At 36.1% G+C, this 26,814-nt stretch overlaps 2 protein-coding genes across 3 annotated transcripts; both read left to right on the top strand.

Annotated features, from left to right (window-relative positions):
* The first annotated feature begins 577 nt into the window (after positions 1–577).
* LOC134003473 (integrin alpha-M-like) lies at positions 578–12,681 on the top strand. 2 transcript variants are annotated; one of them, XM_062442693.1, is made up of 31 exons: positions 578–601; positions 999–1,042; positions 2,892–2,994; positions 3,135–3,232; positions 3,671–3,741; positions 3,900–4,014; positions 4,228–4,355; positions 4,457–4,599; positions 4,925–5,075; positions 5,278–5,422; positions 5,763–5,836; positions 6,354–6,480; positions 7,237–7,373; positions 7,488–7,634; positions 7,722–7,940; positions 8,059–8,192; positions 8,470–8,612; positions 8,723–8,874; positions 8,960–9,085; positions 9,624–9,697; positions 9,832–9,973; positions 10,083–10,181; positions 10,270–10,349; positions 10,482–10,565; positions 10,671–10,740; positions 10,838–10,936; positions 11,064–11,144; positions 11,279–11,398; positions 11,490–11,603; positions 11,683–11,793; positions 11,992–12,681. In XM_062442693.1, the coding sequence occupies exons 2-31, from the start codon at positions 1,006–1,008 to the stop codon at positions 12,082–12,084; spliced, it is 3,417 nt and encodes a 1,138-aa protein (XP_062298677.1). In that variant the 5' UTR covers positions 578–601; positions 999–1,005; the 3' UTR covers positions 12,085–12,681. The 2 variants fall into 2 exon arrangements, with proteins under 2 accessions (XP_062298677.1, XP_062298679.1); XM_062442695.1 differs by lacking the exon at positions 578–601 and having other exon boundaries at positions 887–1,042; positions 11,279–11,389.
* A 2,887-nt stretch (positions 12,682–15,568) lies between these two features.
* LOC134003240 (integrin alpha-M-like) lies at positions 15,569–26,735 on the top strand. Its single transcript, XM_062442374.1, has 30 exons — positions 15,569–15,647; positions 17,039–17,141; positions 17,282–17,379; positions 17,815–17,885; positions 18,047–18,161; positions 18,375–18,502; positions 18,604–18,746; positions 19,072–19,222; positions 19,429–19,573; positions 19,914–19,987; positions 20,491–20,617; positions 21,374–21,510; positions 21,625–21,771; positions 21,859–22,077; positions 22,196–22,329; positions 22,608–22,744; positions 22,855–23,006; positions 23,092–23,217; positions 23,606–23,679; positions 23,814–23,955; positions 24,065–24,163; positions 24,252–24,331; positions 24,464–24,547; positions 24,653–24,722; positions 24,820–24,918; positions 25,044–25,124; positions 25,254–25,364; positions 25,467–25,580; positions 25,660–25,770; positions 25,979–26,735. Exons 1-30 carry the CDS (start codon positions 15,611–15,613, stop codon positions 26,069–26,071), a joined length of 3,402 nt encoding a protein of 1,133 aa, XP_062298358.1. The 5' UTR covers positions 15,569–15,610; the 3' UTR covers positions 26,072–26,735.
* Positions 26,736–26,814: the final 79 nt, after the last annotated feature.

Genomic DNA, 26,814 nt, shown 5'->3' with positions numbered 1-26,814 from the left:
TCTATATAGCACACAAAAGACATTTCTGATGCGCAGATGGGATGAGGGTGCAGAGGAAGTTCAGCAAAAAGGAGAAATGGAACTTTTTATTTTTAGAAAAGGCCTGTCTAAACAGTGGTGGGTGGTGTCAATCTGCCCAGGGTGAAGTTGAAGTGAGTATGACTTTATTTGGATATTTTTTTAATTTATATATTTCAAACATGAAAAAAACAGATAAAGAAGACAAACAAAACAAAAATAACAATGTTCAAAGAGGAGTAGGAAGAAGTATATGGTTATAAATTCCTACCCCTTTCTCATTACTCCTCCATTAACTTGTATATAATTTATAAACAACTTAACTATGATTTAAACTGTCTCTCTCCTCGGCTGGAAAAGGGAACCACTTAGATATGTCAAGAAACTTGTATTGTTTGCGTTGGCATTTCTCTTCTGCAGCGTCTGCAGCTAAATGCGCTGTGACCCTTCCTGCTTGAGTTTAAAAATGATGAAATCATGTTCAAGTCTGATGAAAACACCTTTGTAGTCTGAATATAACTACCTCACATCGGCATGCAACATCCTTTGATGCCACACATGCCAACAAGAGCTGTGATTAGGGGTAAAGTCTTATCTTGTTGTTCATCTTTTTTAAATGATACTTTTTATTTAGGTTAGGTTTAATCTTGTTGCCCTGAAAGTAAACTGAAAATGATTTGCTTCTGCTTCTTAGAAGACATACACTTTCAGTCTTTGAAAAATAAATAATTTAAGGAATTTGGTCAGAATGAGGTGACAACATACAGTGTGAACAGAAGGTGTTAGTCAGTATTGTAATCCCTCCTACAAAACACTTCCTCAAACTGGCTGCCTTGGCTTTAGATACTTAAGTATTTCTCCATTTTGCTTTCGACATCTCCCTCCTGGACAGTAGTAGAAATAATTGTGCAACTTGGAGAATAAGTAATTAAGTAAGTGATTTACATAAGTTATATTTGTTTTTGTGTTTTTCATGGGAGTGACACAATGGACTGGATTATTTCTACCACAGTATTTTTGTCAGGTAAGACCAAATTTGTACATCCTGATTTTGTTTTTCATATTTCATTTCCTGATGTTTCTAAAACATCCATTAGTGTAAATTATCATTTGTTTCATTTAAAAAAAACATGAAGAATAACAGATCAATAACTGTAATACCAACATATAGAATAAAACATTTAAAATGATAATTTCTTGCTTCAGTATGAGACCAACTTAGTCAACCCCAGTATTAAAAATAGCCTCAGCAATGCTGCACAATCCTCTAAATTTGTATTCTGATTAACAATAACTATTCTTGTTATCTGTTTTTGAATGAAATGTTTATTTTCAATGTGCTTCTCCCTCTCTCCTATTCTTGCTCTCTCTCCTCTCTACCCCAAGCGGTCGAGGCAGATGGCCGCCCACTTTGAGCCTGGTTCTGCCTGAGGTTTCTTCCTGTTAAAAGGGAGTTTTTTCTTGCCATTGTCGCTAAGTGCTTGCTCATGTGGGAGTGTTGGTTCTCTTTAAATTAAACCTGAAGAGTACGGTTTAGAACCTGCTCTATGTGTAAAGTGCCTTGAGATTACTTTGTTGTGATTTGGCGCTATACAAATAAAGATTGATTGATTGATTGATTTTTCTGTTTCTTCACTTCTAGGTCTCATAGTTTGGGGGCTTCGTAAATAGCCTCATGTTGGCACTAATTACACCTAAAACTAAATACTAGCCCTTCCTCAACCATGTTATAGATTTTAAGAGCCTAAAATATTTTATAACAATCCATTAATTTTAAAAATTATTATTATGTTTGAATTCAGCTCTGAAAAGTTAAAATGATCTCATTTGGAGAAAGTCAAAGTCTTTGCAACATGTGAAACCACAATAGAAACTGATGTAAATGCTCAATAGTTTTTTTATAGCGCACTATATTTAATGTTAGAAGTTATCAAGCAGGAAGGCAGTGACACACTTCATGCAACCCACTTCATAAAATGATCTGCCACTGGTGAGTTATATATAGTTCAGTATATAGAGTATAGTATAGTATATAGAGTTCATATAAATATATATTACACTAGATCAAGACTGTTGAAAAACACAACAGAGTTGAAGTGATGGGTTACTGTGAGGAGGTTAACATTAACAGATAAAATATACAAAAGAACATTTTCCTTAACTGTCTTCCTGAAGCCATAAAGGCCACAGTAGAAAAAGCAGAACCTCAGGGTGTTCATCTCAGGATGACGAAATTATTTTTCATTTCATGGATTTACTGCTTGTCTTTGTTTGTTTGTTTTTCATGTTTTTTTTAGACTGTGACATTAAAACTATGACAATGTGATTTTGCAGTATTTTCAAATGTATTAACTGCTACGTTCAAATCATATTAATCCACAAGAGATTCATCGGATCCATTTAAGGAAGTTAAAATTTCACATGGTTATCTATTCACACATTCTCTTTTGACTCTTTTAAAGGCGTAAAAAATGTGAAAGTATTAAGTCAGGTGGTCAAAGAGGTTATCTAACTTGGACCACTTTTAAACCTGAGGAGGTCAAAAGAAAAACCTTTTTTAACATTTAAACAAAAACTACAAATAGATTTTGTGTAAAGTGGTGCACTGAATTTTACATTTAAGTCTTAGTATTGATCATGTATAGATGTTCAGAGCCACCCTGTTTAGAATTTAAACATTTCTGACTAGGCGCTCACTAATGGTAGTATAAAAAAAGACAATTCACACACCACACCTATAGGCTGAAATGGACAAAGACTTTACAGATGTTGACCAGGATTGGCTCCTTTTCCTACAAACAAAAAGTTAGTGCCACGAGAATAGATCAAAAATAATGTTACTCATGTGTGGTTCTACCTTCTTTATCCTTCAGTGTTAAAAGCTGCACTTTGCTTCAATATTGATCCTGTGGCTTGGAAGACCGTGAATAACTCTGCTGCAGGTTTTGGATACCAGATCGTGCAAAGACAGTCAGAGTAAGTAGTACGTTGTGGGGGGAAATGGATCTACTGAAACCACTGCTGCTTCAGATCTGCTATGATAAGGTTTTTCCTCTAGCTCACACCTCTCTCATAAGCCAATTCTCTCACCTGATTGTTGGGATTTATTTCCTCAGTTTGCTGGTCAGTGCCCCCCTTGAACAACTTTCACCAAATGAAAGAGGGCAAATATTTAAATGTTCCACCAAAGACTGCACTCCAGTACCAGTAAAAGGTGGGCAAATACTCATTTCAATATGCTTTATTGATCATGTAGCTTTAGTCATCTAATCTATCTGAAACATGGTTTCAGGAGATTTTTAAGACAGATAATGATGCATCTATCTTTTTCCTTATCCTTCAAGACTTTAAATAAAGTTACTCTACTTGTTCTCAAAACAGTTATTTAAAAAAAAAAATGTAGGACTGAATTATTGACAAATTACTTATTAAGATGGAGATTGTATTCCATCTTGTTGGAAATTGGTTACAGTATATCATAGCATTGTGAGACACTGCTGTACAGTATTGACTTGGTAATGTTACTAATAGTTATCAAATCAGATATGGAAACATTCTCATATTTTATTATATTATACATTCTCACTGAGAATGTAGTTGTGTCTTGATGGTTTTAACATAATAACCTGATAGCTGATTTTTTTTTATGCAGTGCCAAGTTTTGCAGTCAACATGTCCCTTGGTTTGACAATGACAAGTGATCCCAACACACAAAAAACTTTGGTAAGTTGCTAAACTGCAAATATTTATAGGTCAATGATAATAAGAATGCAGAGGTTTTGATCTCTACCAGTAAATCAATTATCTTCAGCTTGAAATGTAGTTTAAGGAACAGGAAAATAATTATCTCATAATCAGGACTTGAATTTGTCTCTTTTCAGGCATGTGGTCCAACCATCCCAAAGGACTGCAAAAGTATCACCCAGTATAGCGGTGTGTGCTTTGAGATAGACCCTTCTGATCACGTTGGACTCCCTGTGCCTTCTTCTATTGAAGGTACACATGTTATGTTTTTATAACCTCAAAAATAGTGATAAAAAAGGTCTGGTAATATTTTCACATCACTGCACACTCTTATAACTTCATACACACAACCCAACATGCATATTGGTAGTAATTTGAAAATAGGATTATATGTATTATATAATACATAATTGTTTTAAATAACTTGAGAGGAAATTATTCAGATGTATTTCTCCTTTTTGACAGAGTGTCGAACCATAGCAGACATTGCATTTCTGTTGGATGGCTCAGGCAGCGTAGATTATTCTGATTTTGAGAGAATGAAGAATTTTGTGAAAAGTGTTGTCAAGTCATTCCCGGGAAAGGATACAAAGGTAGGATTGTAACTCCCTCACCCCATCCTGCCCCTTTCAATATTTCATACATATTTTCATTTGTGTCCATACATATTTACATTTTTTCTTCTTTTTTCCAGTTTGCCATCGCCCAGTTCTCCTCGCGTGTTGTCATCCATTATTACTTTAATACTTTTAACGCTGATGACTGGGAATCTCAAATCAATGGTATAAACCAGTTGTCTGGAGGGACTTACACAGCTAAAGCCATCCGAGAAGTTGTGTAAGTGCCTTCATGATGCTAATGCTTGTCACCATCCTCAAAAAGTGTTATGATATCTTGTTTATATTGATTTTCATCATTTATGCCAAGTTTGATAACAATCAAAATAATCTGGGCCAGTTTGTGGTCCTGACAGCAGGATTAGATCTAGTTAGCCACAGGTCCTTTGATGCTGCCTATAATACCAATAATACCAATAATACCACTAACCCAAACCTTATCTTGAAATTGGCATTTTTTTAAATAAATAAACACAAAATAACAAAAACAACAATAACAATAATAATATATATATATTGATGTACGTATATTTTTTATTTGACAGCAACAATGTCTTCTCGACATTTGGAGGTTCCAGGTCAGATGTGAAGAAGATTTTAATAGTCATTACAGATGGAGAATCTAATGATGGGAGGTCTTTGCCAGGTGCAGCAAATTCAGCTGAAGAGAAAAAGATTGTTCGATTTGCTGTTGGGGTAAGTTGGATTTATACTGTATAAGCATGTATTGTGTTAGAAAGTTTGTCAATTGGTTTGAGTCATTAATGTAAAATGTATCCACTATTTTACATGTGTATATATATATATATATATATATATATATATATATATATATATATATATATATAATTTTGTTGTACAATACAACACCTCTAACATGTGTCCTCAAAATCCCTAGGTGGGGAATGCATTCACAAATGACAGAGCAAAACAGGAACTGGACACCATTGCATCTAAACCAGAAAACGTGTTTAAAGTGTCAAACTTTGGTGCTCTTGATGCAATACGGCAGAATTTGCAGAACCAAATCTTCTCTATCGAAGGTACAGATGTAAACTTAATATGATAGCTTCACATAATTTTTGTGTTTATTACTGTAAATGCTATAGGTCCAAAGTAAACAATTATGAATATTTATATCCTTTATTACGAAGTGTTATTTTAACCTGATCTTCCAGTAATTATAAGTGACATGGGCAGTATTAGAAAGTACGCAGACAGTTTTTACAAAAAAAAGAAATACAAATCTTAATACTATACTAATAGTTACAACTTAGAGTTATAATCATATTTCAGATCTCTATATTAACTCAGTTTAAGCATGAACTTATTGTAAATCACAGTTGTAGAGACTTTGACACTTTAACTATGTTGCTGTTACAGGATCTCAAACTGGTGGAGAGTCACTGAAAATGGAAATGGCTCAAAGGGGATTCAGTGCAGCTTATGTGCCTCCGGTAAATATAAACACCAGATACTGGACAGTATAGTCATAGAAACACAGACAGACACACACACACACACACACACACACACACACACACACACACACACACACACACACACACACACACACACATCTCTGTGTCACCCCGTCTGGCTGAAAAACATACAGCTAAAGTCTGGTCCAGCATAAAGATAAAGTCCAGATGATGAATTTATGATGCATTTAGCCTTTTTCTTGGCTGATGTTTTATGGCAAACACAGTTTCTACACATTTCTGTCCAATCCAGTATAGGTTTTCAAAGAATGAAGCCTTAGCTTGATGCTCTAACAATTACCTTTCTGAATCCAACTTTTTTTTAAATTCACCTGCATGTTAAGCACAATTAACCTTTTACATTAATACAAATATGAAATACAAATACATCAACTCGTAAATATTCCTTTCAATTTCTTTTAAATCTGCTGTCTTACATATGAACTAAAATTATTGTATATTAATTAATCAAACATAAATAAATTGCATTTAGGATTCTACACGGGGGATTCAGATGGCTATTGTTGGTGCCAACCAGTGGAGGGGAGGCTTCCAGGAATACAAAGGCCAGATGTTGAACTCCTATGAGCCTTTGGACATAGAGGCTGACAGTTATCTGGGTAAGAATATTATAGTACATATAGTACATACAATGGTGTACATGCAATGCTCCTCTGTGATCCATTTACCATCTCAAACATAAGAGTTTGGAAAAGGAAAGAAAACATCCAAATGAGGAGTAAGTAGTAAAAACTTTATGGCAACATATTTGATATCACATGAAATGCCAAAAGACTTTTTTTGTTTTTGTTTTTTTATTTTGCTAAATAAGATCATACAGTTTAATACCTTCTAAATAAAGGAAAGACATCAGGCACCAAAATTACATGTAAAGGAAAATCAAGAACAAAAATACCACACCCAACAGTGAGCATGTTGATGGATCTTATATGATTAAAAGTTGTGCTGAAGCCACTAAGATGTCAACAAATAGTGGAGACGCAGCTTGTATAGAAATTGTTATGGTTTTACAAATGTCTTTGGAAAAGACCAAAGAGAAGGCTCCTCATGGTCCCCAGACTTAAATAGGTACAAGATAAATAATATCATTAAATAGAAATAAATAGAAGAGGGTGAGCCAAAGTAACATTTTAAATCTGTTAAATCAAACAAAGAATAAATTATGCTATGATGATATTTGTAATTAATAGCCTAATGAAATGTTTCATTTTAAAAAATGTTCCCAGTGAAGTTGGTGATAATGTTATTTTAATTAACAATTGGAAAAAAATCAGTAAAATATGCTGTTTGTCCTGAGTTGGGCAAATCTTTTTATACTTATACCCTAACTAATAGGTTAGACTCTTTAATTCCAGGTTACTCCATGGCAGTCGCCAACACGTTGTCTGGCCCACTGACAATTCTTGGTGCTCCAAGATATCAACACAGAGGAATTGTGATGTCGGTTTTTGCAAGCAGTATCGGCCAAAGAATTGATCCCTTTAATTGGCAGGTGTGTACTCACAATTAAGATGATTAATGAAAGACAATGTAAAGAATACATTTTTAATCTTAAATTGAAGGTTGTTGGTTTCCCACTTTGCTAATTCTTTTTTGTTACTTACAGTTTAAGATTGGTGAATATTTTGGTGCAGTGGTTTGTGCCATGGATGTGGATCGTAACAGCTACACTGACCTAGTCCTCATATCTGCCCCTATGTACATGGACAGTGATAGAGAGGGAAGAGTTTATGTTTGCAGCCTGTCACGTTTGGTAAATTACTTTTAAAAAAATCCAGAATCCATTGATATTTTAAAATGAGAATTCAAACATTGACTCTCACCTTTATATTTCCACCAGAAAATTGAGTGTCACTTCGATTCTCCATTAGTACTGAGAGGGGATGCATCTGACCAGGGAAGGTTTGGGTCTTCTCTTGCTGTACTCCCGGACCTTAACCAAGATGGTTTCAATGATTTGGCAGTTGGGGCACCTTTGGAGAATGATGGACACGGTAGCATCTACATCTTCCATGGTGAAAGAGGAGGACGAGGAAGGATTAGTCCTGCTTATTCACAGGTGAACATGAGCAAAGAAAAAAGGAGAACATTTAAATGATAGATATGGCCTTATGTATTCAATGTACAATCTAGGCCAAATTTATCTTTGATTAATTCAAATATTTTCATTTACATAGAGAATTGCTTCCTCTGAGGTCCGGCAAGGACTGAAGTTCTTCGGGATGTCAATCAGTCAGTCTTCTTTTGACCGTAGTAATGACAATCTGCCTGATTTAGCGGTGGGTTCAAAGGGAACAGTTGTCTTACTCAGGTAAGACGCTCCTCTCACACATTATTAGTCTCACCTGTAATTCTACCATTTGTGTTAGTTTTTGTTTTTTTTCTAAATAATCATACAACCACAGAGTTTATTACTATGAAGTTTCCAGCTTTCGTAGTAACACAATTCTGTAGTTACAGATTTAGGACAAATATGTTATATCCAATAATGGATTGTATTAGGCAGGTAATATTAGATATGACAGTTGTCATTTTGGTGTTCTCCTTTACAATTTTTATATGCATTTTCCTACTCTGTCAATATCCAGGTCAAGGCCCATAGTAATGGTGGAAACTTCAGTGACATTCAACCCAAACCAAATCCAAACCCAAAACTCAGACTGCTCAACACCACTGGATAACACAGCTAAAATCTGCTTTACCATGACCAGACACTCTGTCGTCAATACAGGTCCCTGATTCTCTTCATTGTTTCTAAACCACAGACCAACTGTCCATCCATTTAGATACTTGTATGTGTGCACATGAGTAACCTTTAAATGCAACTCTAATCTGTTCCAGCTAGTGCAATTGTTAATTACACTTTCACACTGGATGCCCAACGCAAGGTCCCAAATAACCGAGCTTACATCAGGGACAAACAACGAGAGCAGACCGGATCATTAACTCTTACCTTTGAGCAAAAATGCAACGATGTGAAATTCCTCATTCAGGTGAGTTGTTAAAAAACCTTATAACATCAGCAATACAACCAACCCTCACTACCTTGATTTTAACAATAGTGCCCTTCTCTCACAGGCCTGTCCAGACGATTCTCTGAATCCAGTTAACAATGAGCTCCAATTCATCTTTGACGGTTTGCCTTCTAGCACAGGTCTCAGACCAAGTCTAGCCCAGCAGGCTCAGACAACAACCTTTCATCCTGTGAGTAATCTTTAAAGACACCTTCGTTTATTGGTTGGTTTTAAATCACATTGAAAGGCTCTTTAAAAACCTATAGTTTGTTTGCTCTGGTCTGAACCAGTGGATGAGTTAAACTCGAATGGTCTCCGTATGGTTGTTTGGGTCCGGACACAGGTACAATTACTGTGTTCAGATTTGCCCAAAAGAATGACACCAAAGGGGGGAAAATAAACCTGTTTGATTCAAACATTTCACATGATCCCTTTGCTGACTGACAGAATTTTAGCTCAAGGTTTGTGAAGTTAATGAATTTAACGTTCTTTCTGATTCATATTTATCACCTGTTGACACTACGTTTTGTGAATCATGGTTGCCAGGTCACGACAGGCATTACTACATCATCTACCATTACCTACTATGTGGAGAGCTCTACAGTGCTATGAAATGTGCTTTCTAAATAATGTTCAGTTGTAATTCCATTTCTTTGTCATGTCTGTCTCGGCTGTTTCCTCTTACACTTTGTGAACAAACATAGCTTACTTCATACTGTCTTCCACAGTTGGTGTTTGAGATCAACTGTGGCACTGACAACGAGTGTGTAGATGAGCTGAAAGTGGATTTCAACTTCACCGGGTGAGGCTGAATTTCAAATGTTAAGCTTGACTTGGATGTTTGGATCTAGTGTAGTATTTGTGTATTCGACTAAAGGTTAATGCACCCTGATGATCTTTGTGCATTCACTTTTCTATTTTATCATAATCTATCAGATCCTCTGAGGTTAAAGTAGGCATTGATGAACTGCTGGATGTCACTGTCTCAGTGGAAAACAGTCATGAAAACTCCTACAACAGCCGTGTCATTCTCACTTACCCACCCGGGCTTTCCTACAGGAAGTTTACATCACTGAAGGTTAGGATCAAGTCTGTTTCAATTCAACTGTGGTCAGCCGCTTTTTGAGGATGTGCAGTGATTCTGGATAATGTTTGCTTTTGTTTTATTTCTTTATTTCTTTATAAAGGGAAGAATTGAGTGCAACTCCTTGGACAGTGGAGCTGGCTTATCTCAGGGAAGAACAGACTGCACTATTGACAAGCCTATTTTCAAGAGCAACGCTAAGGTTTGTAGTGTGTACTAAAGCATCTCATCTCACTGCAGCCGAGCCAAGAGAGGAGGCAATCCGATCTCTCTCATTCATTTCATTTCAGGTTCTCTTCATTGTGTCCTATGGGATCGACACCACTTATAAACTTGACAGGACGTTAATTATCACTGCAAATGCCACCAGGTACTGTTCTGTTCGTCTGCCAGCCTTTAAGTTCCTCTCTATGTGGATGTGATTATTATAATTATTTATTATTATTATTATTATTATTATTATTATTATTCATGTGTACAATTAATTTCACCTCTCTTTCAGTGGGAATCAACACGCCAGTGGAAGCGAACTTTACAAAATAAAAAGGATTGATGTGAAGTACAGCATTTATGCTACAATTGAAAGGTTTTCATGTTCTATGTGATTTAACAGTTTATAAAGATTTTAAAAATAATTTAAGGTCACATTGTAAGGTCTAATATCTATGAAACATTCAATGTTTCTGTTCAGTTCCCTCAGCTACACCAACTTCAGTCACGGAAAGAATGATTTGCAGAAACCAGTCCAGCAACCAATTGTGGTAAAATACTATATCATAATATCAATATGTATATTTTAAAGTTCATAAATATGATTCAGACTTGACTTCAATGCTCAGTTCTTTTTTCCCCCACTAGCTTGCAAATGACAACAGAGCGCTGAATTTAACTATGGTGATCAGGGTGCCAGTAAAGCTCGGTGATAAAGACATTTGGGTGAATTCCAACAGCTTGCAGGTAACATATGCGGGAGCTCATTGTAACTGAAACTCCACATGTCTCAAATGTAGTTGTTTTTATGAAACTAAAGCCTTGTGGATGGATATGTTCTCTGTTAAATTGACATGAATTGGCTCTATTTCAGATTCCAGACTGCCAAAGAGACAAAGATGAAAAACCTACTGTCACAAATGTTGTTGCTGAGATACAAAAAAATAAGTTTGTGGTAAGTAGCCACCTGTACATGGTGGAATTTAGTCTAATCTAATATATTTAGAAGTGTGTGGTGTTTCATTGCATTGCCATCAAGTTTTCTGTGTTCCCAGCAATAAATTTAGGCCCTCTTTTAATCACCCACAGGACTGCTCTGTAGCCTGGTGCAGAGTGTTCAAGTGCAATCGATTCATGGGAAGCCTGGAGCGTCAAACATACACAATCTCTGCTAACCTTAGTTCAGGATGGATAGAGCAGGTATTTAATGTGTGTCTATTAAAAATAATTATTTTCTAATAAAAATGAACAACCTGAAAGATCCAATTTAAATGGATACTGGACTGTGTTTCTCACTCAGATTGGACTTGAGTCTGCCAGATTCCTCTTGACTAGTACGGCCACTCTGGAGTTTGACAGAAACCAGTACATTTTCTTTTTACCAGGGTCAAATAACAACCCTCTGGTTCACAAGGTAATTACACATTGGATTTGTTTATCTGTGTTTGAAAAAAGCTTGAAGATAGATCTGACCCAAAGTCTTCACATCTCAGATTGAGACACAGGTAGAAGTGTATCCTGAACCAGACTTCACCAAAGAGATTGTCGGAGGATCCCTGGGAGGTTTGGCTCTACTCAGTCTACTCACTGCTGGCCTGATTAAGGTGAGATACAGTGATGAACTGTTTGTTTATAACACAGCATCAGAGGCAATGAGACAATTCGATGTCTGGTAATGAGCACCATTCATCACAATATACGTGAATGCGGCGTCTTTTTCTCAGTCGGTTTGGTTCTTTTTATGTGTGCATTTCTAATGCACGATCAGTGTATTTTTTATAACTTTTGTTTCATACTCTCAGGCTGGATTTTTTAACAGTAAATACAAGAACATGATGAATGAGGGACAAGAGGCTGGTGAAGGGGCTGAGGGAGGCGAACCTGCACCAGAATAAAACATCGGATTAGTTCATCTGTAAAATAAATTGTGCATTTCTTAATAGAAAAAAAAAAATTGCTATCCTGAGAGAGAGGGCTTGTGAGTCATGCAATAAAAGGGACAGGAGTATTAGAGCTTCAAAAATATATACATTTTTTAACTGAATAGCTTGCTGTTGATACTCACATTCATGTTTATATCCCTGCAGACTGATTGTTTAACTTGTACATTTTGTTTTAAGTGAAAAATAATTCAATATAGTTTAATCCTCTGGAGTCTGATTTTCATCACATGATGTACTGTAAAACTGATGAAATACAAGGTGGAATGCTTCAGAGCAAGCGCCTTACTTGCTTGAAATAAACATCATTGATACCACTTTTACTAACAATGTGAGCTGCTTTGTTTTTAAATGCATTTTTAAATATGTAGATGCTGTATTCTGAATTTATGTAAAAAGACCTGATCTGATGCTTTATGAATGTTTATTTCATGTGATTAAAATTACATTTTTTTGGAAAAGAAACCTCATACAAAGTTCATCATGACATTTTTAAGTAGAAAGACAATGGATGTATAATTGAGTAGAGAATAAATAAAGGTTGACCTTCATTTAACCATATTCAGTGAAACATTTAGATTTTTTAAAAGAATGATATTACAGAAAATATCTTTCATTGTTATAAAAATATAAACATCTTTGAAAGTACCTTTCAGCATTTTCTCAACACTTTCTTCGGTTTGACCTGAGTTACTATGAGAGCATTTACAGAATATAATTGAGGGTAGGAGAGTGTTTAAAGCTCTCAGTTGCCTTTTTCGTGCAAGAATTAACTACTTCAAGGCCCCCTGACAACAGACTTAAAACCTTGACAACAGGAACAGGAGTTAATGGGGACAAAGAAGGACAGGAATGAGGACACAGAGAAACCCTTTGCTCCTCCTGTGGCTGCAGGACATGGCATGTCGCCCACTGTCTCCTTTAAAGTCTGTGTAAAGTAAGAATAAATATGTGTTCTGAGTTTGACATACCACAGAAAAGTGTGTTGTTAACCACCCTGCCAAATTTGAATGATTAAAAAAAACGCCAAATATATGAAATTAGGCTTCAAAGTTGTGTAAAAATCAACCTTTTTCTCAGCTCCCAAACGCTGTGGGAGTGCCCATCGAGTCCGCTGAAACCCCACCCCCTACAAAGTGTCACCTGTCAATCAAAGTCACCACCTCTACCAGAAACATGGACGCTAAGTCTGAGAGCTTTCTGCTGCTAACTCAACTGCTAACTCGGTGACTAGCTTGCCGGCTAACTCAGCGGCTAGCTCGGTGGCTAGTTCGGCGGCTAACTCGGCTAACTGTAGACTGTAGTAGTAGTAGTGTGCGCTGAATGTATTTATACCTACAGCAGCAGGGGCGGTATTATGCTCCGTTCGGTGTGTAACCGTGCTATTGATTTTAAGACACGCCCATTAAATCCAGACAGAAATCTTGAAACACAGTTTGTGAAGCCTAGCTCCACTATTCAAATCTAAATGGTTGAAATGCTTTTTACACTAGGGTGACCTGACGTCCCCGAATTCCGGGGACAGTCCCCGTTTTGGGTGACCTGTCCCCGGTGAAATGTCCCCGATTTTGACACTGAATGGGGGAAAAATGTGCGCAGACCCAAACACCAGTTATTACGGTAGCCATCTAACGCATCGCCAGAGAAGACGTCGTATGACGTACAGACGTTATCAGGACGTACAACCAGACGCAGCAGCGTCAACAACAACAACAATCTAGAGACAGCAAAAAGGAGAGAAAAGAAGACCAGCGGCCGCGATAAATGGTATGTTGTGTATGAACTTTTTTATTTTGTGTGAATTGGCAGTAGACTTGGCTGTGTGTGTGTGTGTGTGTGTGTGTGTGTGTGTGTGTGTGTGTGTGTGTGTGTGAAGTGATGTAACGTTAAAGTAAGTATGATTGTTTATCTGAACTGAAGACTTAACGTAACTTTATAAAAGTCAGTGAACGTTAACATTATGACAATGTTTTCATATCTGTCATTAGTGAAGCTGTAAGGTTAACGTTAGCATGAGATTACCAGGCGATGACATTGTATGTGGCTCTGTTTTGGAAGAGGGGGAGGTGGAAGACTGCTTTGGTAGCATATGATTTTCCTGTAGGCATAGGGACATGAGACTCTGATAAAAATAATTAATTAATTAATAATAAGTCAATGGTTGACTGTAGTAGTTATATATGCAGACCATCTGATTAGCTGATGCCCTGAGTCACTGTTTTGTATGTCACTGTTGTTAGTAAAGGTGTAACTTGTTATATTAGATTACCATGAGATTACAATATTATCTCTATGTTGCTCTGTTGTAGATTAGGGAGAAGACAAGTTTAGGAGAGACTGATAGTAAAGAGTGAAGGAGAGAAGAGGAAAAGAGTTGGAGAACAGTGTGGAAAGGCAGAAATATAGAAGTAAACAACAGAGTGAAGGAGAGAAGAGGAAAAGAGCAGGATAACAGTGGAAAGGCAGAAATAAGGAAGTAAACAACAGAGTGAAGGAGAGAAGAGGAAAAGAGCAGGAGAACAGTGTGGAAAGGCAGAAATAAAGAAGTACACAACAGAGTGAAGGAGAGAAGAGGAAAAGAGCAGTAGAACAGACAGAGTCCAGTGATAAGATTAACTGGTCCAAATATTTGGACCAGTTAATCACACATGGTGTGTTTGTGATTTAAACTGTCTCTCTCCTCAGCTGGAAAAGGGAACCACTTAAATATGTCAAGAAAGTTTTACAGTGTCTACAGTGTGCTCAGTGAGACTTCCTGCTTGAGCTTAATATGATGAAATCATGTTCAAGTCTGATGAAAATCCTTCTGAACAGTCAAACTACCTCATCAGCATGCAACATCCTTTGATGCCAAACTTGCCAACAAGAGCTGTGATTAGGGGTAAAGTCTTATCTTGTTCATCTTTTTTTTTTAGACTTTAATCATTACTTACCTCAGAATGAGCATATGTACAAATATGTCATGTCTAGGTTTAATCTTGTTGCCCTGAAACTAACTTAAAATAGAGCACATGCCACATAATCGCAGTGTCCCTGGTTCGAATCTGGCCAGGGACCTATGCTGAGGTTATTCCCCCATCTCTCTCTCTCCTGTTTCTGTCGACCTCTCTGCCAGCTACCGTCTGAATAAAGGCATAAAAAGCCCAAAAATAAATCTTTAAAAAAAAGAAAATGTTTTGCTTCTGCTCTTACAAGACATACACTTTCAGTCTTTGAAAAATAAATAATTTAAGGGACTGGGTGCCAAAAGTTGAACAATAGCAATGCTTGTGCAATGAGGTGACAACATATAGTGTGAACAGAAAGTGTTAGTCAATATTGTAACCCCTCCTGACAAACACTTCCTCTAACTGGTTACCTTGGCTTTAGATACTTTGGTATTTCTGCATTTTGCTTTTAACAACTCCCTCCTTGACAGTAGTAGAAATAGTTGTGCACATCAGAGAAAGTGATATATATATTTTTTCATGGGAGTGACACAATGGACTGGATCATTTCTACCACTGTGTTTTTGTCAGGTAAGACCAAATATGTACATCATGATTTTGTATTTCATATTTAATTTTCTTGTACAGCATTCTCAGCAGTAATGTTTCTACAACATCTATTATCGCAAATTATCATTTGTTTCATTTTAAAAACCATGAAGAATAATAGATCAATAACTATTACGTCTAGGTCTCATGGTTTGGGGGCTTCGTAAATAGCCTCATGTTGGCACTAATTACGCCTAAAACTAAATAGGCCTACTGGTTCCTCCCCAACTGTGTAATACTTTTTAAGAGCCTAAATTATTTTATAGTAATCCATTAATTTTCTTAATTACTTTTACGTTTGAATTCAGCTCTGAAAAGTTAACATGATCTCATTTGGTGAAAGTCAAAATATTTGCAACATGTGAAACATTTCAGACACCAAAGTGACACATCCTACCTAACTTTCTCACTTATACTCAGAAGGAAACTGAAGTATTAGTAGAATAGTTTTTTTTATAGCGCACTATATTTAATGTGAGAAGTTACCAAGCAGGAAGGCAGTGACACACTTCCTGCAACTGGTGAGTTAGTTCATATAAATATATATTACACTAGATCAAGACTGTTGAAAAACACAACAGATTTGAAGTGATGGGTTACAATGAAGAGGTTAACATTAATAGGTAAAATATACAAAAGAACATTTTCCTTAACTGTCTTCCTGAAGCCATAAAGGCCACAGTAGAAAAAGCAGAACCTCAGGATGATGAATTCATTATTTTTTCATTTCATGGATTGCCTGCTTTTTTTTGTTTGTTTGTTTTTCTTGTTTTATTAGAATATGACATTGAAAGTATGACGATGTGATTTTGGAGTATTTTGAAATGTATTAACTGCTACATTTAAATCATATTAATCCACAAGAGATTCAACGGATCCATTTAAGGAAGTTGATATTTCACATGGTTATCTATTCACACGTTCTCTTTTGACTATTTTAAAGCCGTAAAACATGAGATAATATTATGTCAGACTTTTAAAGAGTGTATCTAACTTTGACCGCTTTTAAACCTGAGAAGGTCAAAATAAAAAACTTTTTTTTTTAACATTTTAAAAAAAATCTCTGTGAAGGAATATATAGATTTTGTGTAAAGTAGTGCACTGAACTTATACATTTAAGTCTTAGTATTGATCATGTATAGATGTTGTTCAGCGCCAACCTGTTTAGAATTTAAACATTTCTGACTAGGCGCTCTGTAGTGGTAGTATAAAAAAAGACCATTCACACAATACACCTATAGGCTGAAATGGACAAACACTTTAAAGATGTTGACCAGGATTGGCTCCTTTTCCTACAAACAAAAAATTAGTGCCACGAGAATAGATCAAAAATAATTTTACTCATGTGTGGTTCTACCTTCTTTATCCTTCAGTGTTAAAAGCTGCACTTTGCTTCAATATTGATCCTGTGGCTTGGAAGACCCTGAGTAACTCTGCTGCAGGTTTTGGATACCAGGTGGTGCAAAGACAATCAGAGTAAGTAGTACGTTGTGGGGGGAAATGGATCTACTGAAACCACTGCTGCTTCAGATCTGCTATGATAAGGTTTTTCCTCTAGCTCACACCTCTCTCATAAGCCAATTCTCTCACCTGATTGTTGGGATTTATTTCCTCAGTTTGCTGGTCAGTGCCCCCCTTGAACAACTTTCACCAAATGAAAGAGGGCAAATATTTAAATGTTCCACCAAAGACTGCACTCCAGTACCAGTAAAAGGTGGGCAAATACTCATTTCAATATGCTTTATTGATCATGTAGCTTTAGTCATCTCTATCTGAGACATGGTTTCAGGAGATTTTTAAGACAGATAATGATGCATCTATCTTTTTCCTTATCCTTCAAGACTTTAAATAAAGTTACTCTACTTGTTCTCAAAACAGTTATTTAAAAAAAAAAATGTAGGACTGAATTATTGACAAATTACTTATTAAGATGGAGATTGTATTCCATCTTGTTGGAAATTGGTTACAGTATATCATAGCATTGTGAGACACTGCTGTACAGTATTGACTTGGTAATGTTACTAATAGTTATCAGATCAGATATGGAAACATTCTCATATTTTATTATATTATACATTCTCACTGAGAATGTAGTTGTGTCTTGATGGTTTTAACATAATAACCTGATAGCTGATTTTTTTTTATGCAGTGCCAAGTTTTGCAGTCAACATGTCCCTTGGTTTGACAATGACAAGTGATCCCAACACACAAAAAACTTTGGTAAGTTGCTAAACTGCAAATATTTATAGGTCAATGATAATAAGAATGCAGAGGTTTTGATCTCTACCAGTAAATCAATTATCTTCAGCTTGAAATGTAGTTTAAGGAACAGGAAAATAATTATCTCATTATAATCAGGACTTGAATTTGTCTCTTTTCAGGCATGTGGTCCAACCATCCCAAAGGACTGCAAAAGTATCACCCAGTATAGCGGTGTGTGCTTTGAGATAGACCCTTCTGATCACGTTGGACTCCCTGTGCCTTCTTCTATTGAAGGTACACATGTTATGTTTTTATAACCTCAAAAATAGTGATAAAAAAGGTCTGGTAATATTTTCACATCACTGCACACTCTTATAACTTCATACACACAACCCAACATGCATATTGGTAGTAATTTGAAAATAGGATTATATGTATTATATAATACATAATTGTTTTAAATAACTTGAGAGGAAATTATTCAGATGTATTTCTCCTTTTTGACAGAGTGTCGAACCATAGCAGACATTGCATTTCTGTTGGATGGCTCAGGCAGCGTAGATTATTCTGATTTTGAGAGAATGAAGAATTTTGTGAAAAGTGTTGTCAAGTCATTCCCAGGAAAGGATACAAAGGTAGGATTGTAACTCCCTCACCCCATCCTGCCCCTTTCAATATTTCATACATATTTTCATTTGTGTCCATACATATTTACATTTTTTCTTCTTTTTTCCAGTTTGCCATCGCCCAGTTCTCCTCGCGTGTTGTCATCCATTATTACTTTAATACTTTTAACGCTGATGACTGGGAATCTCAAATCAATGGTATAAACCAGTTGTCTGGAGGGACTTACACAGCTAAAGCCATCCGAGAAGTTGTGTAAGTGCCTTCATGATGCTAATGCTTGTCACCATCCTCAAAAAGTGTTATGATATCTTGTTTATATTGATTTTCATCATTTATGCCAAGTTTGATAACAATCAAAATAATCTGGGCCAGTTTGTGGTCCTGACAGCAGGATTAGATCTAGTTAGCCACAGGTCCTTTGATGCTGCCTATAATACCAATAATACCAATAATACCACTAACCCAAACCTTATCTTGAAATTGGCATTTTTTTAAATAAATAAACACAAAATAACAAAAACAACAATAACAATAATAATATATATATATTGATGTACGTATATTTTTTATTTGACAGCAACAATGTCTTCTCGACATTTGGAGGTTCCAGGTCAGATGTGAAGAAGATTTTAATAGTCATTACAGATGGAGAATCTAATGATGGGAGGTCTTTGCCAGGTGCAGCAAATTCAGCTGAAGAGAAAAAGATTGTTCGATTTGCTGTTGGGGTAAGTTGGATTTATACTGTATAAGCATGTATTGTGTTAGAAAGTTTGTCAATTGGTTTGAGTCATTAATGTAAAATGTATCCACTATTTTACATGTGTATATATATATATATATATATATATATATATATATATATATATATATATATATATATAATTTTGTTGTACAATACAACACCTCTAACATGTGTCCTCAAAATCCCTAGGTGGGGAATGCATTCACAAATGACAGAGCAAAACAGGAACTGGACACCATTGCATCTAAACCAGAAAACGTGTTTAAAGTGTCAAACTTTGGTGCTCTTGATGCAATACGGCAGAATTTGCAGAACCAAATCTTCTCTATCGAAGGTACAGATGTAAACTTAATATGATAGCTTCACATAATTTTTGTGTTTATTACTGTAAATGCTATAGGTCCAAAGTAAACAATTATGAATATTTATATCCTTTATTACGAAGTGTTATTTTAACCTGATCTTCCAGTAATTATAAGTGACATGGGCAGTATTAGAAAGTACGCAGACAGTTTTTACAAAAAAAAGAAATACAAATCTTAATACTATACTAATAGTTACAACTTAGAGTTATAATCATATTTCAGATCTCTATATTAACTCAGTTTAAGCATGAACTTATTGTAAATCACAGTTGTAGAGACTTTGACACTTTAACTATGTTGCTGTTACAGGATCTCAAACTGGTGGAGAGTCACTGAAAATGGAAATGGCTCAAAGGGGATTCAGTGCAGCTTATGTGCCTCCGGTAAATATAAACACCAGATACTGGACAGTATAGTCATAGAAACACAGACAGACACACACACACACACACACACACACACACACACACACACACACACACACACACACATCTCTGTGTCACCCCGTCTGGCTGAAAAACATACAGCTAAAGTCTGGTCCAGCATAAAGATAAAGTCCAGATGATGAATTTATGATGCATTTAGCCTTTTTCTTGGCTGATGTTTTATGGCAAACACAGTTTCTACACATTTCTGTCCAATCCAGTATAGGTTTTCAAAGAATGAAGCCTTAGCTTGATGCTCTAACAATTACCTTTCTGAATCCAACTTTTTTTTAAATTCACCTGCATGTTAAGCACAATTAACCTTTTACATTAATACAAATATGAAATACAAATACATCAACTCGTAAATATTCCTTTCAATTTCTTTTAAATCTGCTGTCTTACATATGAACTAAAATTATTGTATATTAATTAATCAAACATAAATAAATTGCATTTAGGATTCTACACGGGGGATTCAGATGGCTATTGTTGGTGCCAACCAGTGGAGGGGAGGCTTCCAGGAATACAAAGGCCAGATGTTGAACTCCTATGAGCCTTTGGACATAGAGGCTGACAGTTATCTGGGTAAGAATATTATAGTACATATAGTACATACAATGGTGTACATGCAATGCTCCTCTGTGATCCATTTACCATCTCAAACATAAGAGTTTGGAAAAGGAAAGAAAACATCCAAATGAGGAGTAAGTAGTAAAAACTTTATGGCAACATATTTGATATCACATGAAATGCCAAAAGACTTTTTTTGTTTTTGTTTTTTTATTTTGCTAAATAAGATCATACAGTTTAATACCTTCTAAATAAAGGAAAGACATCAGGCACCAAAATTACATGTAAAGGAAAATCAAGAACAAAAATACCACACCCAACAGTGAGCATGTTGATGGATCTTATATGATTAAAAGTTGTGCTGAAGCCACTAAGATGTCAACAAATAGTGGAGACGCAGCTTGTATAGAAATTGTTATGGTTTTACAAATGTCTTTGGAAAAGACCAAAGAGAAGGCTCCTCATGGTCCCCAGACTTAAATAGGTACAAGATAAATAATATCATTAAATAGAAATAAATAGAAGAGGGTGAGCCAAAGTAACATTTTAAATCTGTTAAATCAAACAAAGAATAAATTATGCTATGATGATATTTGTAATTAATAGCCTAATGAAATGTTTCATTTTAAAAAATGTTCCCAGTGAAGTTGGTGATAATGTTATTTTAATTAACAATTGGAAAAAAATCAGTAAAATATGCTGTTTGTCCTGAGTTGGGCAAATCTTTTTATACTTATACCCTAACTAATAGGTTAGACTCTTTAATTCCAGGTTACTCCATGGCAGTCGCCAACACGTTGTCTGGCCCACTGACAATTCTTGGTGCTCCAAGATATCAACACAGAGGAATTGTGATGTCGGTTTTTGCAAGCAGTATCGGCCAAAGAATTGATCCCTTTAATTGGCAGGTGTGTACTCACAATTAAGATGATTAATGAAAGACAATGTAAAGAATACATTTTTAATCTTAAATTGAAGGTTGTTGGTTTCCCACTTTGCTAATTCTTTTTTGTTACTTACAGTTTAAGATTGGTGAATATTTTGGTGCAGTGGTTTGTGCCATGGATGTGGATCGTAACAGCTACACTGACCTAGTCCTCATATCTGCCCCTATGTACATGGACAGTGATAGAGAGGGAAGAGTTTATGTTTGCAGCCTGTCACGTTTGGTAAATTACTTTTAAAAAAATCCAGAATCCATTGATATTTTAAAATGAGAATTCAAACATTGACTCTCACCTTTATATTTCCACCAGAAAATTGAGTGTCACTTCGATTCTCCATTAGTACTGAGGGGGGATGCATCTGACCAGGGAAGGTTTGGGTCTTCTCTTGCTGTACTCCCGGACCTTAACCAAGATGGTTTCAATGATTTGGCAGTTGGGGCACCTTTGGAGAATGATGGACACGGTAGCATCTACATCTTCCATGGTGAAAGAGGAGGACGAGGAAGGATTAGTCCTGCTTATTCACAGGTGAACATGAGCAAAGAAAAAAGGAGAACATTTAAATGATAGATATGGCCTTATGTATTCAATGTACAATCTAGGCCAAATTTATCTTTGATTAATTCAAATATTTTCATTTACATAGAGAATTGCTTCCTCTGAGGTCCGGCAAGGACTGAAGTTCTTCGGGATGTCAATCAGTCAGTCTTCTTTTGACCGTAGTAATGACAATCTGCCTGATTTAGCGGTGGGTTCAAAGGGAACAGTTGTCTTACTCAGGTAAGACGCTCCTCTCACACATTATTAGTCTCACCTGTAATTCTACCATTTGTGTTAGTTTTTGTTTTTTTTCTAAATAATCATACAACCACAGAGTTTATTACTATGAAGTTTCCAGCTTTCGTAGTAACACAATTCTGTAGTTACAGATTTAGGACAAATATGTTATATCCAATAATGGATTGTATTAGGCAGGTAATATTAGATATGACAGTTGTCATTTTGGTGTTCTGCTTTACAATTTTAATATGTATTTTCCTACTCCTGTCAATATCCAGGTCAAGGCCCATAGTAATGGTAGAAACTTCAGTGACATTCAACCCAAACCAAATCCAAACCCAAAACTGCTCAACACCATTGGATAACACAGCTAAAATCTGCTTTACCATGACCAGACACTCTGTCGTCAATACAGGTCCCTGATTCTCTTCATTGTTTCTAAACCACAGACCCACTGTCTATCCATTTAAATACTTGTATGTGTGCACATGAGTAACCTTTAAATGCAACTCTAATCTGTTCCAGCTAGTGCAATTGTTAATTACACTTTCACACTGGATGCCCAACGCAAGGTCCCAAATAACCGAGCTTACATCAGGGACAAACAACGAGAGCAGACCGGATCATTAACTCTTACCTTTGAGCAAAAATGCAACAATGTGAAATTCCTCATTCAGGTGAGTTGTTAAAAAACCTTATAACATCAGCAATACAACCAACCCTCACTACCTTGATTTTAACAATAGTGCCCTTCTCTCACAGGCCTGTCCAGACGATTCTCTGAATCCAGTTAACAATGAGCTTCAATTCATCTTTGACGGTTTGCCTTCTAGCACAGGTCTCAGACCAAGTCTAGCCCAGCAGGCTCAGACAACAACATTTCATCCTGTGAGTAATATTTAAAAACACCTTCATTTATTGGTTGGTTTTAAATCACACTGAAGGCTTTTTCAAACCTATAGTTTGTTTGCTCTGCTCTGAATCAGTGGATGAGTTTGTTAACTTAGTCTGATCAAACTTTCTGAACTTTCTCTCTGATTAGTGTTTGTCACCTGCTGACACTATGTTTAGTGAATTAGTTTCATGGTTGCCAGGTCACGACAGACATTACTACATCATCTACCATTACCTACTATGTGGAGAGCTCTACAGTGCTATGAAATGTGCTTTCTAAATAATGTTCAGTTGTAATTCCATTTCTTTGTCATGTCTGTCTCGGCTGTTTGCTCTTACACTTTGTGAACAAACATAGCTTACTTCATACTGTCTTCCACAGTTGGTGTTTGAGATCAACTGTGGCACTGACAACGAGTGTGTAGATGAGCTGAAAGTGGATTTCAACTTCACCGGGTGAGGCTGAATTTCAAATGATAAGCTTGACTTGGGTGTTTGGATCTACAGTAGTATTTGTGTATTCGACTAAAGATACATGCACCCTAATGGTCTTTGTGCATTCACTTTTCTATTTTATCATAATCTATCAGATCCTCTGAGGTTAAAGTAGGCATTGATGAACTGCTGGATGTCACCGTCTCAGTGGAAAACAGTCATGAAAACTCCTACAACAGCCGTGTCATTCTCACTTACCCACCCGGACTTTCCTACAGGAAGTTTACATCACTGAAGGTTAGGATCAAGTCTGTTTCAATTCAACTGTGGTCAGCTGCTTACTGGAGCTGTGCAGTGATTCTGGATAATGTTTACTTTTGTTTTATTTATTTATTTCTTAATAAAGGGAAGAATTGAGTGCAACTCCTTGGACAGTGGAGCTGGCTTATCTCAGGGAAGAACAGACTGCACTATTGACAAGCCTATTTTCAAAAGCAACGCTAAGGTTTGTAGTGTGTACTAAAGCATCTCATCTCACTGCAGCCGAGCCAAGAGAGGAGGCAATCCGATCTCTCTCATTCATTTCATTTCAGGTTCTCTTCATTGTGTCCTATGGGATCGACACCACTTATGAACTTGACAGGACGTTAATTATCACTGCAAATGCCACCAGGTACTGTTCTGTTCGTCTGCCAGCCTTTAAGTACCTCTAGATATATGTGGAAGTGATTATTATTATCATTATTAATTATTATTATTATTATTATGTAATGTATGTGTACAATTAATTTCACCTCTCTTTCAGTGGGAATCAACACGCCAGTGGAAGCGAACTTTACAAAATAAAAAGGATTGATGTGAAGTACAGCATTTATGCTACAATTGAAAGGTTTTCATGTTTTATGTGATTTAACAGTTTATAAAGATTTTTAAAATAATTTAAGGTGACATTGTAAGGTCTAATATCTATGAAACATTCAATGTTTCTGTTCAGTTCCCTCAGCTACACCAACTTCAGTCACGGAAAGAATGATTTGCAGAAACCAGTCCAGCAACCAATTGTGGTAAAATACTATATCATAATATCAATATGTATATTTTAAAGTTCATAAATATGATTCAGACTCGACTTCAATGCTCAGTTCTTTTTCCCCCCACTAGCTTGCAAATGACAACAGAGCGCTGAATTTAACTATGGTGATCAGGGTGCCAGTAAAGCTCGGTGATAAAGACATTTGGGTGAATTCCAACAGCTTGCAGGTAACATATGCGGGAGCTCATTGTTACTGAAACCCCACGTCTCAAATGTAGTTGTTTTTATGAAACTAAAGCCTTGTGGATGGATATGTTCTCTGTTAAATTGACATGAATTGGCTCTATTTCAGATTCCAGACTGCCAAAGAGTCAAAGATGAAAAACCTACTGTCACAAATTTTGTTGCTGAGATACAAAACAATAAGTCAGTGGTAAGTAGCCACCTGTACATGGTGGACTTTAGTCTAATATATTTAGAAGTGTGTGGTGTTTCATTGCATTGCCATCAAGTTTTCTGTGTTCCCAGCAATGAATTCAGGTCCTCTTTTAATCACCCACAGGACTGCTCTGTAGCCTGGTGCAGAGTGTTCAAGTGCAATCGATTCATGGGAAGCCTGGAGCGTCAAACATATACAATCTCTGCTAACCTTAGTTCAGAATGGATAGAGCAGGTAATTAATTAGTATGTGTGTGTGTTAAAAATTATTTTCTAATAAAAATGAACAACCTGAAAGATCCAATTAAATGGATACTGGACTGTGTTTCTCACTCAGATTGGACTTAAGTTTGCCAGATTCCTCTTGACTAGTACGGCCACTCTGGAGTTTGACAGAAACCAGTACATTTTCTTTTTACCAGGGTCAAATAACAACCCCCCAGTTCACAAGGTAATTACACATTGGATTTGTTTATCTGTGTTTGAAAAAAGCTTGAATGTAGATCTGATCCAAAGTCTTCACATCTCAGATTGTGACACAGGTAGAAGTGTATCCTGAACCAGACTTCACCAAAGAGATAGTCGGAGGATCCCTGGGAGGGTTGGCTTTACTCATTCTACTCACTGCTGGCCTGATTAAGGTGAGATACAGTAATGCACTGTTTCAGTTCATAACACAGCAATTCGGAGGTAATAATACAATTTGACGTCTGGTAATGGACACCATTTATCATAAAATACGTGCATCCCTACATTTTCATTTTTCTCTCATTTGGTGTGGTTCTTTTTGTGTGTGCATTTCTAATGCAGTGGTTATTTTTTGTAACTTCCTTTGTTTTGTACACTCAGGCTGGATTTTTTAACAGTAAATACAAGAACATGATGAATGAGGGACAAGAAGCTGGTGAGGGGGCAGAGGGAGGCGAACCCGCACCAGAATAAGAATCGGATTAGTTCATCTGTAAAATAAGTTGTGCATTGCTTAATAGGAAAGAAAAGTGCTATTTTCATGAAGAGACATTTGAATGGAAAATATATTGGTGCCACCACTTTCATTTCATTATCCTGAGTGAGAGAGAGAAAGATTGCTTGTGATCCATGCATCGAGTGGCAAGAATTTTAGAGCTTCAAAAATTATATTTCTAATCCACATTTTGAATTGAATAGCTTGCTGTTGGTCATCAAACATTTGTGCTTATATCCCTGCAGACTGATTGTATAACTTATACATTTTGTTTTCATTGAAAAATATATAGTACAATCCTTTGTAGTCTGATTTTCATCACATGATGTACTATAAAACTGCTGAAATACAAGGTGGAACGCTTCAGAGCAAGCACCTCACTTGCTTGAGATAAACATGTCATTGATACTTTTATTGACAATGTGAGCTGCCTTGTTTTTAAATGCATTTAAAATATGAAAACATTGTATTCTGAATGTATGTAAAAAGACCTGATCGGATGCTTCGTGAATGTTTATTTCATATATGATTAAAATTACAGATTTCTGGAAAAGTAACCTCATACAAAGTTCATCATGACATTTTTAAGTAGAAAGACAATGGAGGTATAATTGAGTAGAGAATAAATAAAGGTTGACCTTCATTTAACCATATTCAGTGAAACATTTAGATTCTTTTTTAAAGAATGATATTACAGAAAATACCTTTCATTGTTATAAAA

The sequence above is a fragment of the Scomber scombrus genome, chromosome 21 (assembly GCF_963691925.1).
Source record: "Scomber scombrus chromosome 21, fScoSco1.1, whole genome shotgun sequence".
NCBI lineage: Eukaryota > Metazoa > Chordata > Actinopteri > Scombriformes > Scombridae > Scomber > Scomber scombrus.
Note: the sequence above shows the minus strand (reverse complement) of the source record. Positions and strands in the feature narration are given on the sequence as shown.

Coding starts and splice junctions, on each gene's coding strand:
- LOC134003473 (XM_062442693.1), top strand. CDS start 1,006: ATGGACTGGATTATTTCTACCACAGTATTTTTGTCAG. Junction 4,015..4,227: donor TGTGCCTTCTTCTATTGAAG/GTACACATGTTA, acceptor CCTTTTTGACAG/AGTGTCGAACCATAGCAGAC. Junction 7,635..7,721: donor TTTGCAGCCTGTCACGTTTG/GTAAATTACTTT, acceptor TATTTCCACCAG/AAAATTGAGTGTCACTTCGA.
- LOC134003240 (XM_062442374.1), top strand. CDS start 15,611: ATGGACTGGATCATTTCTACCACTGTGTTTTTGTCAG. Junction 17,142..17,281: donor GTGGTGCAAAGACAATCAGA/GTAAGTAGTACG, acceptor TTATTTCCTCAG/TTTGCTGGTCAGTGCCCCCC. Junction 18,162..18,374: donor TGTGCCTTCTTCTATTGAAG/GTACACATGTTA, acceptor CCTTTTTGACAG/AGTGTCGAACCATAGCAGAC.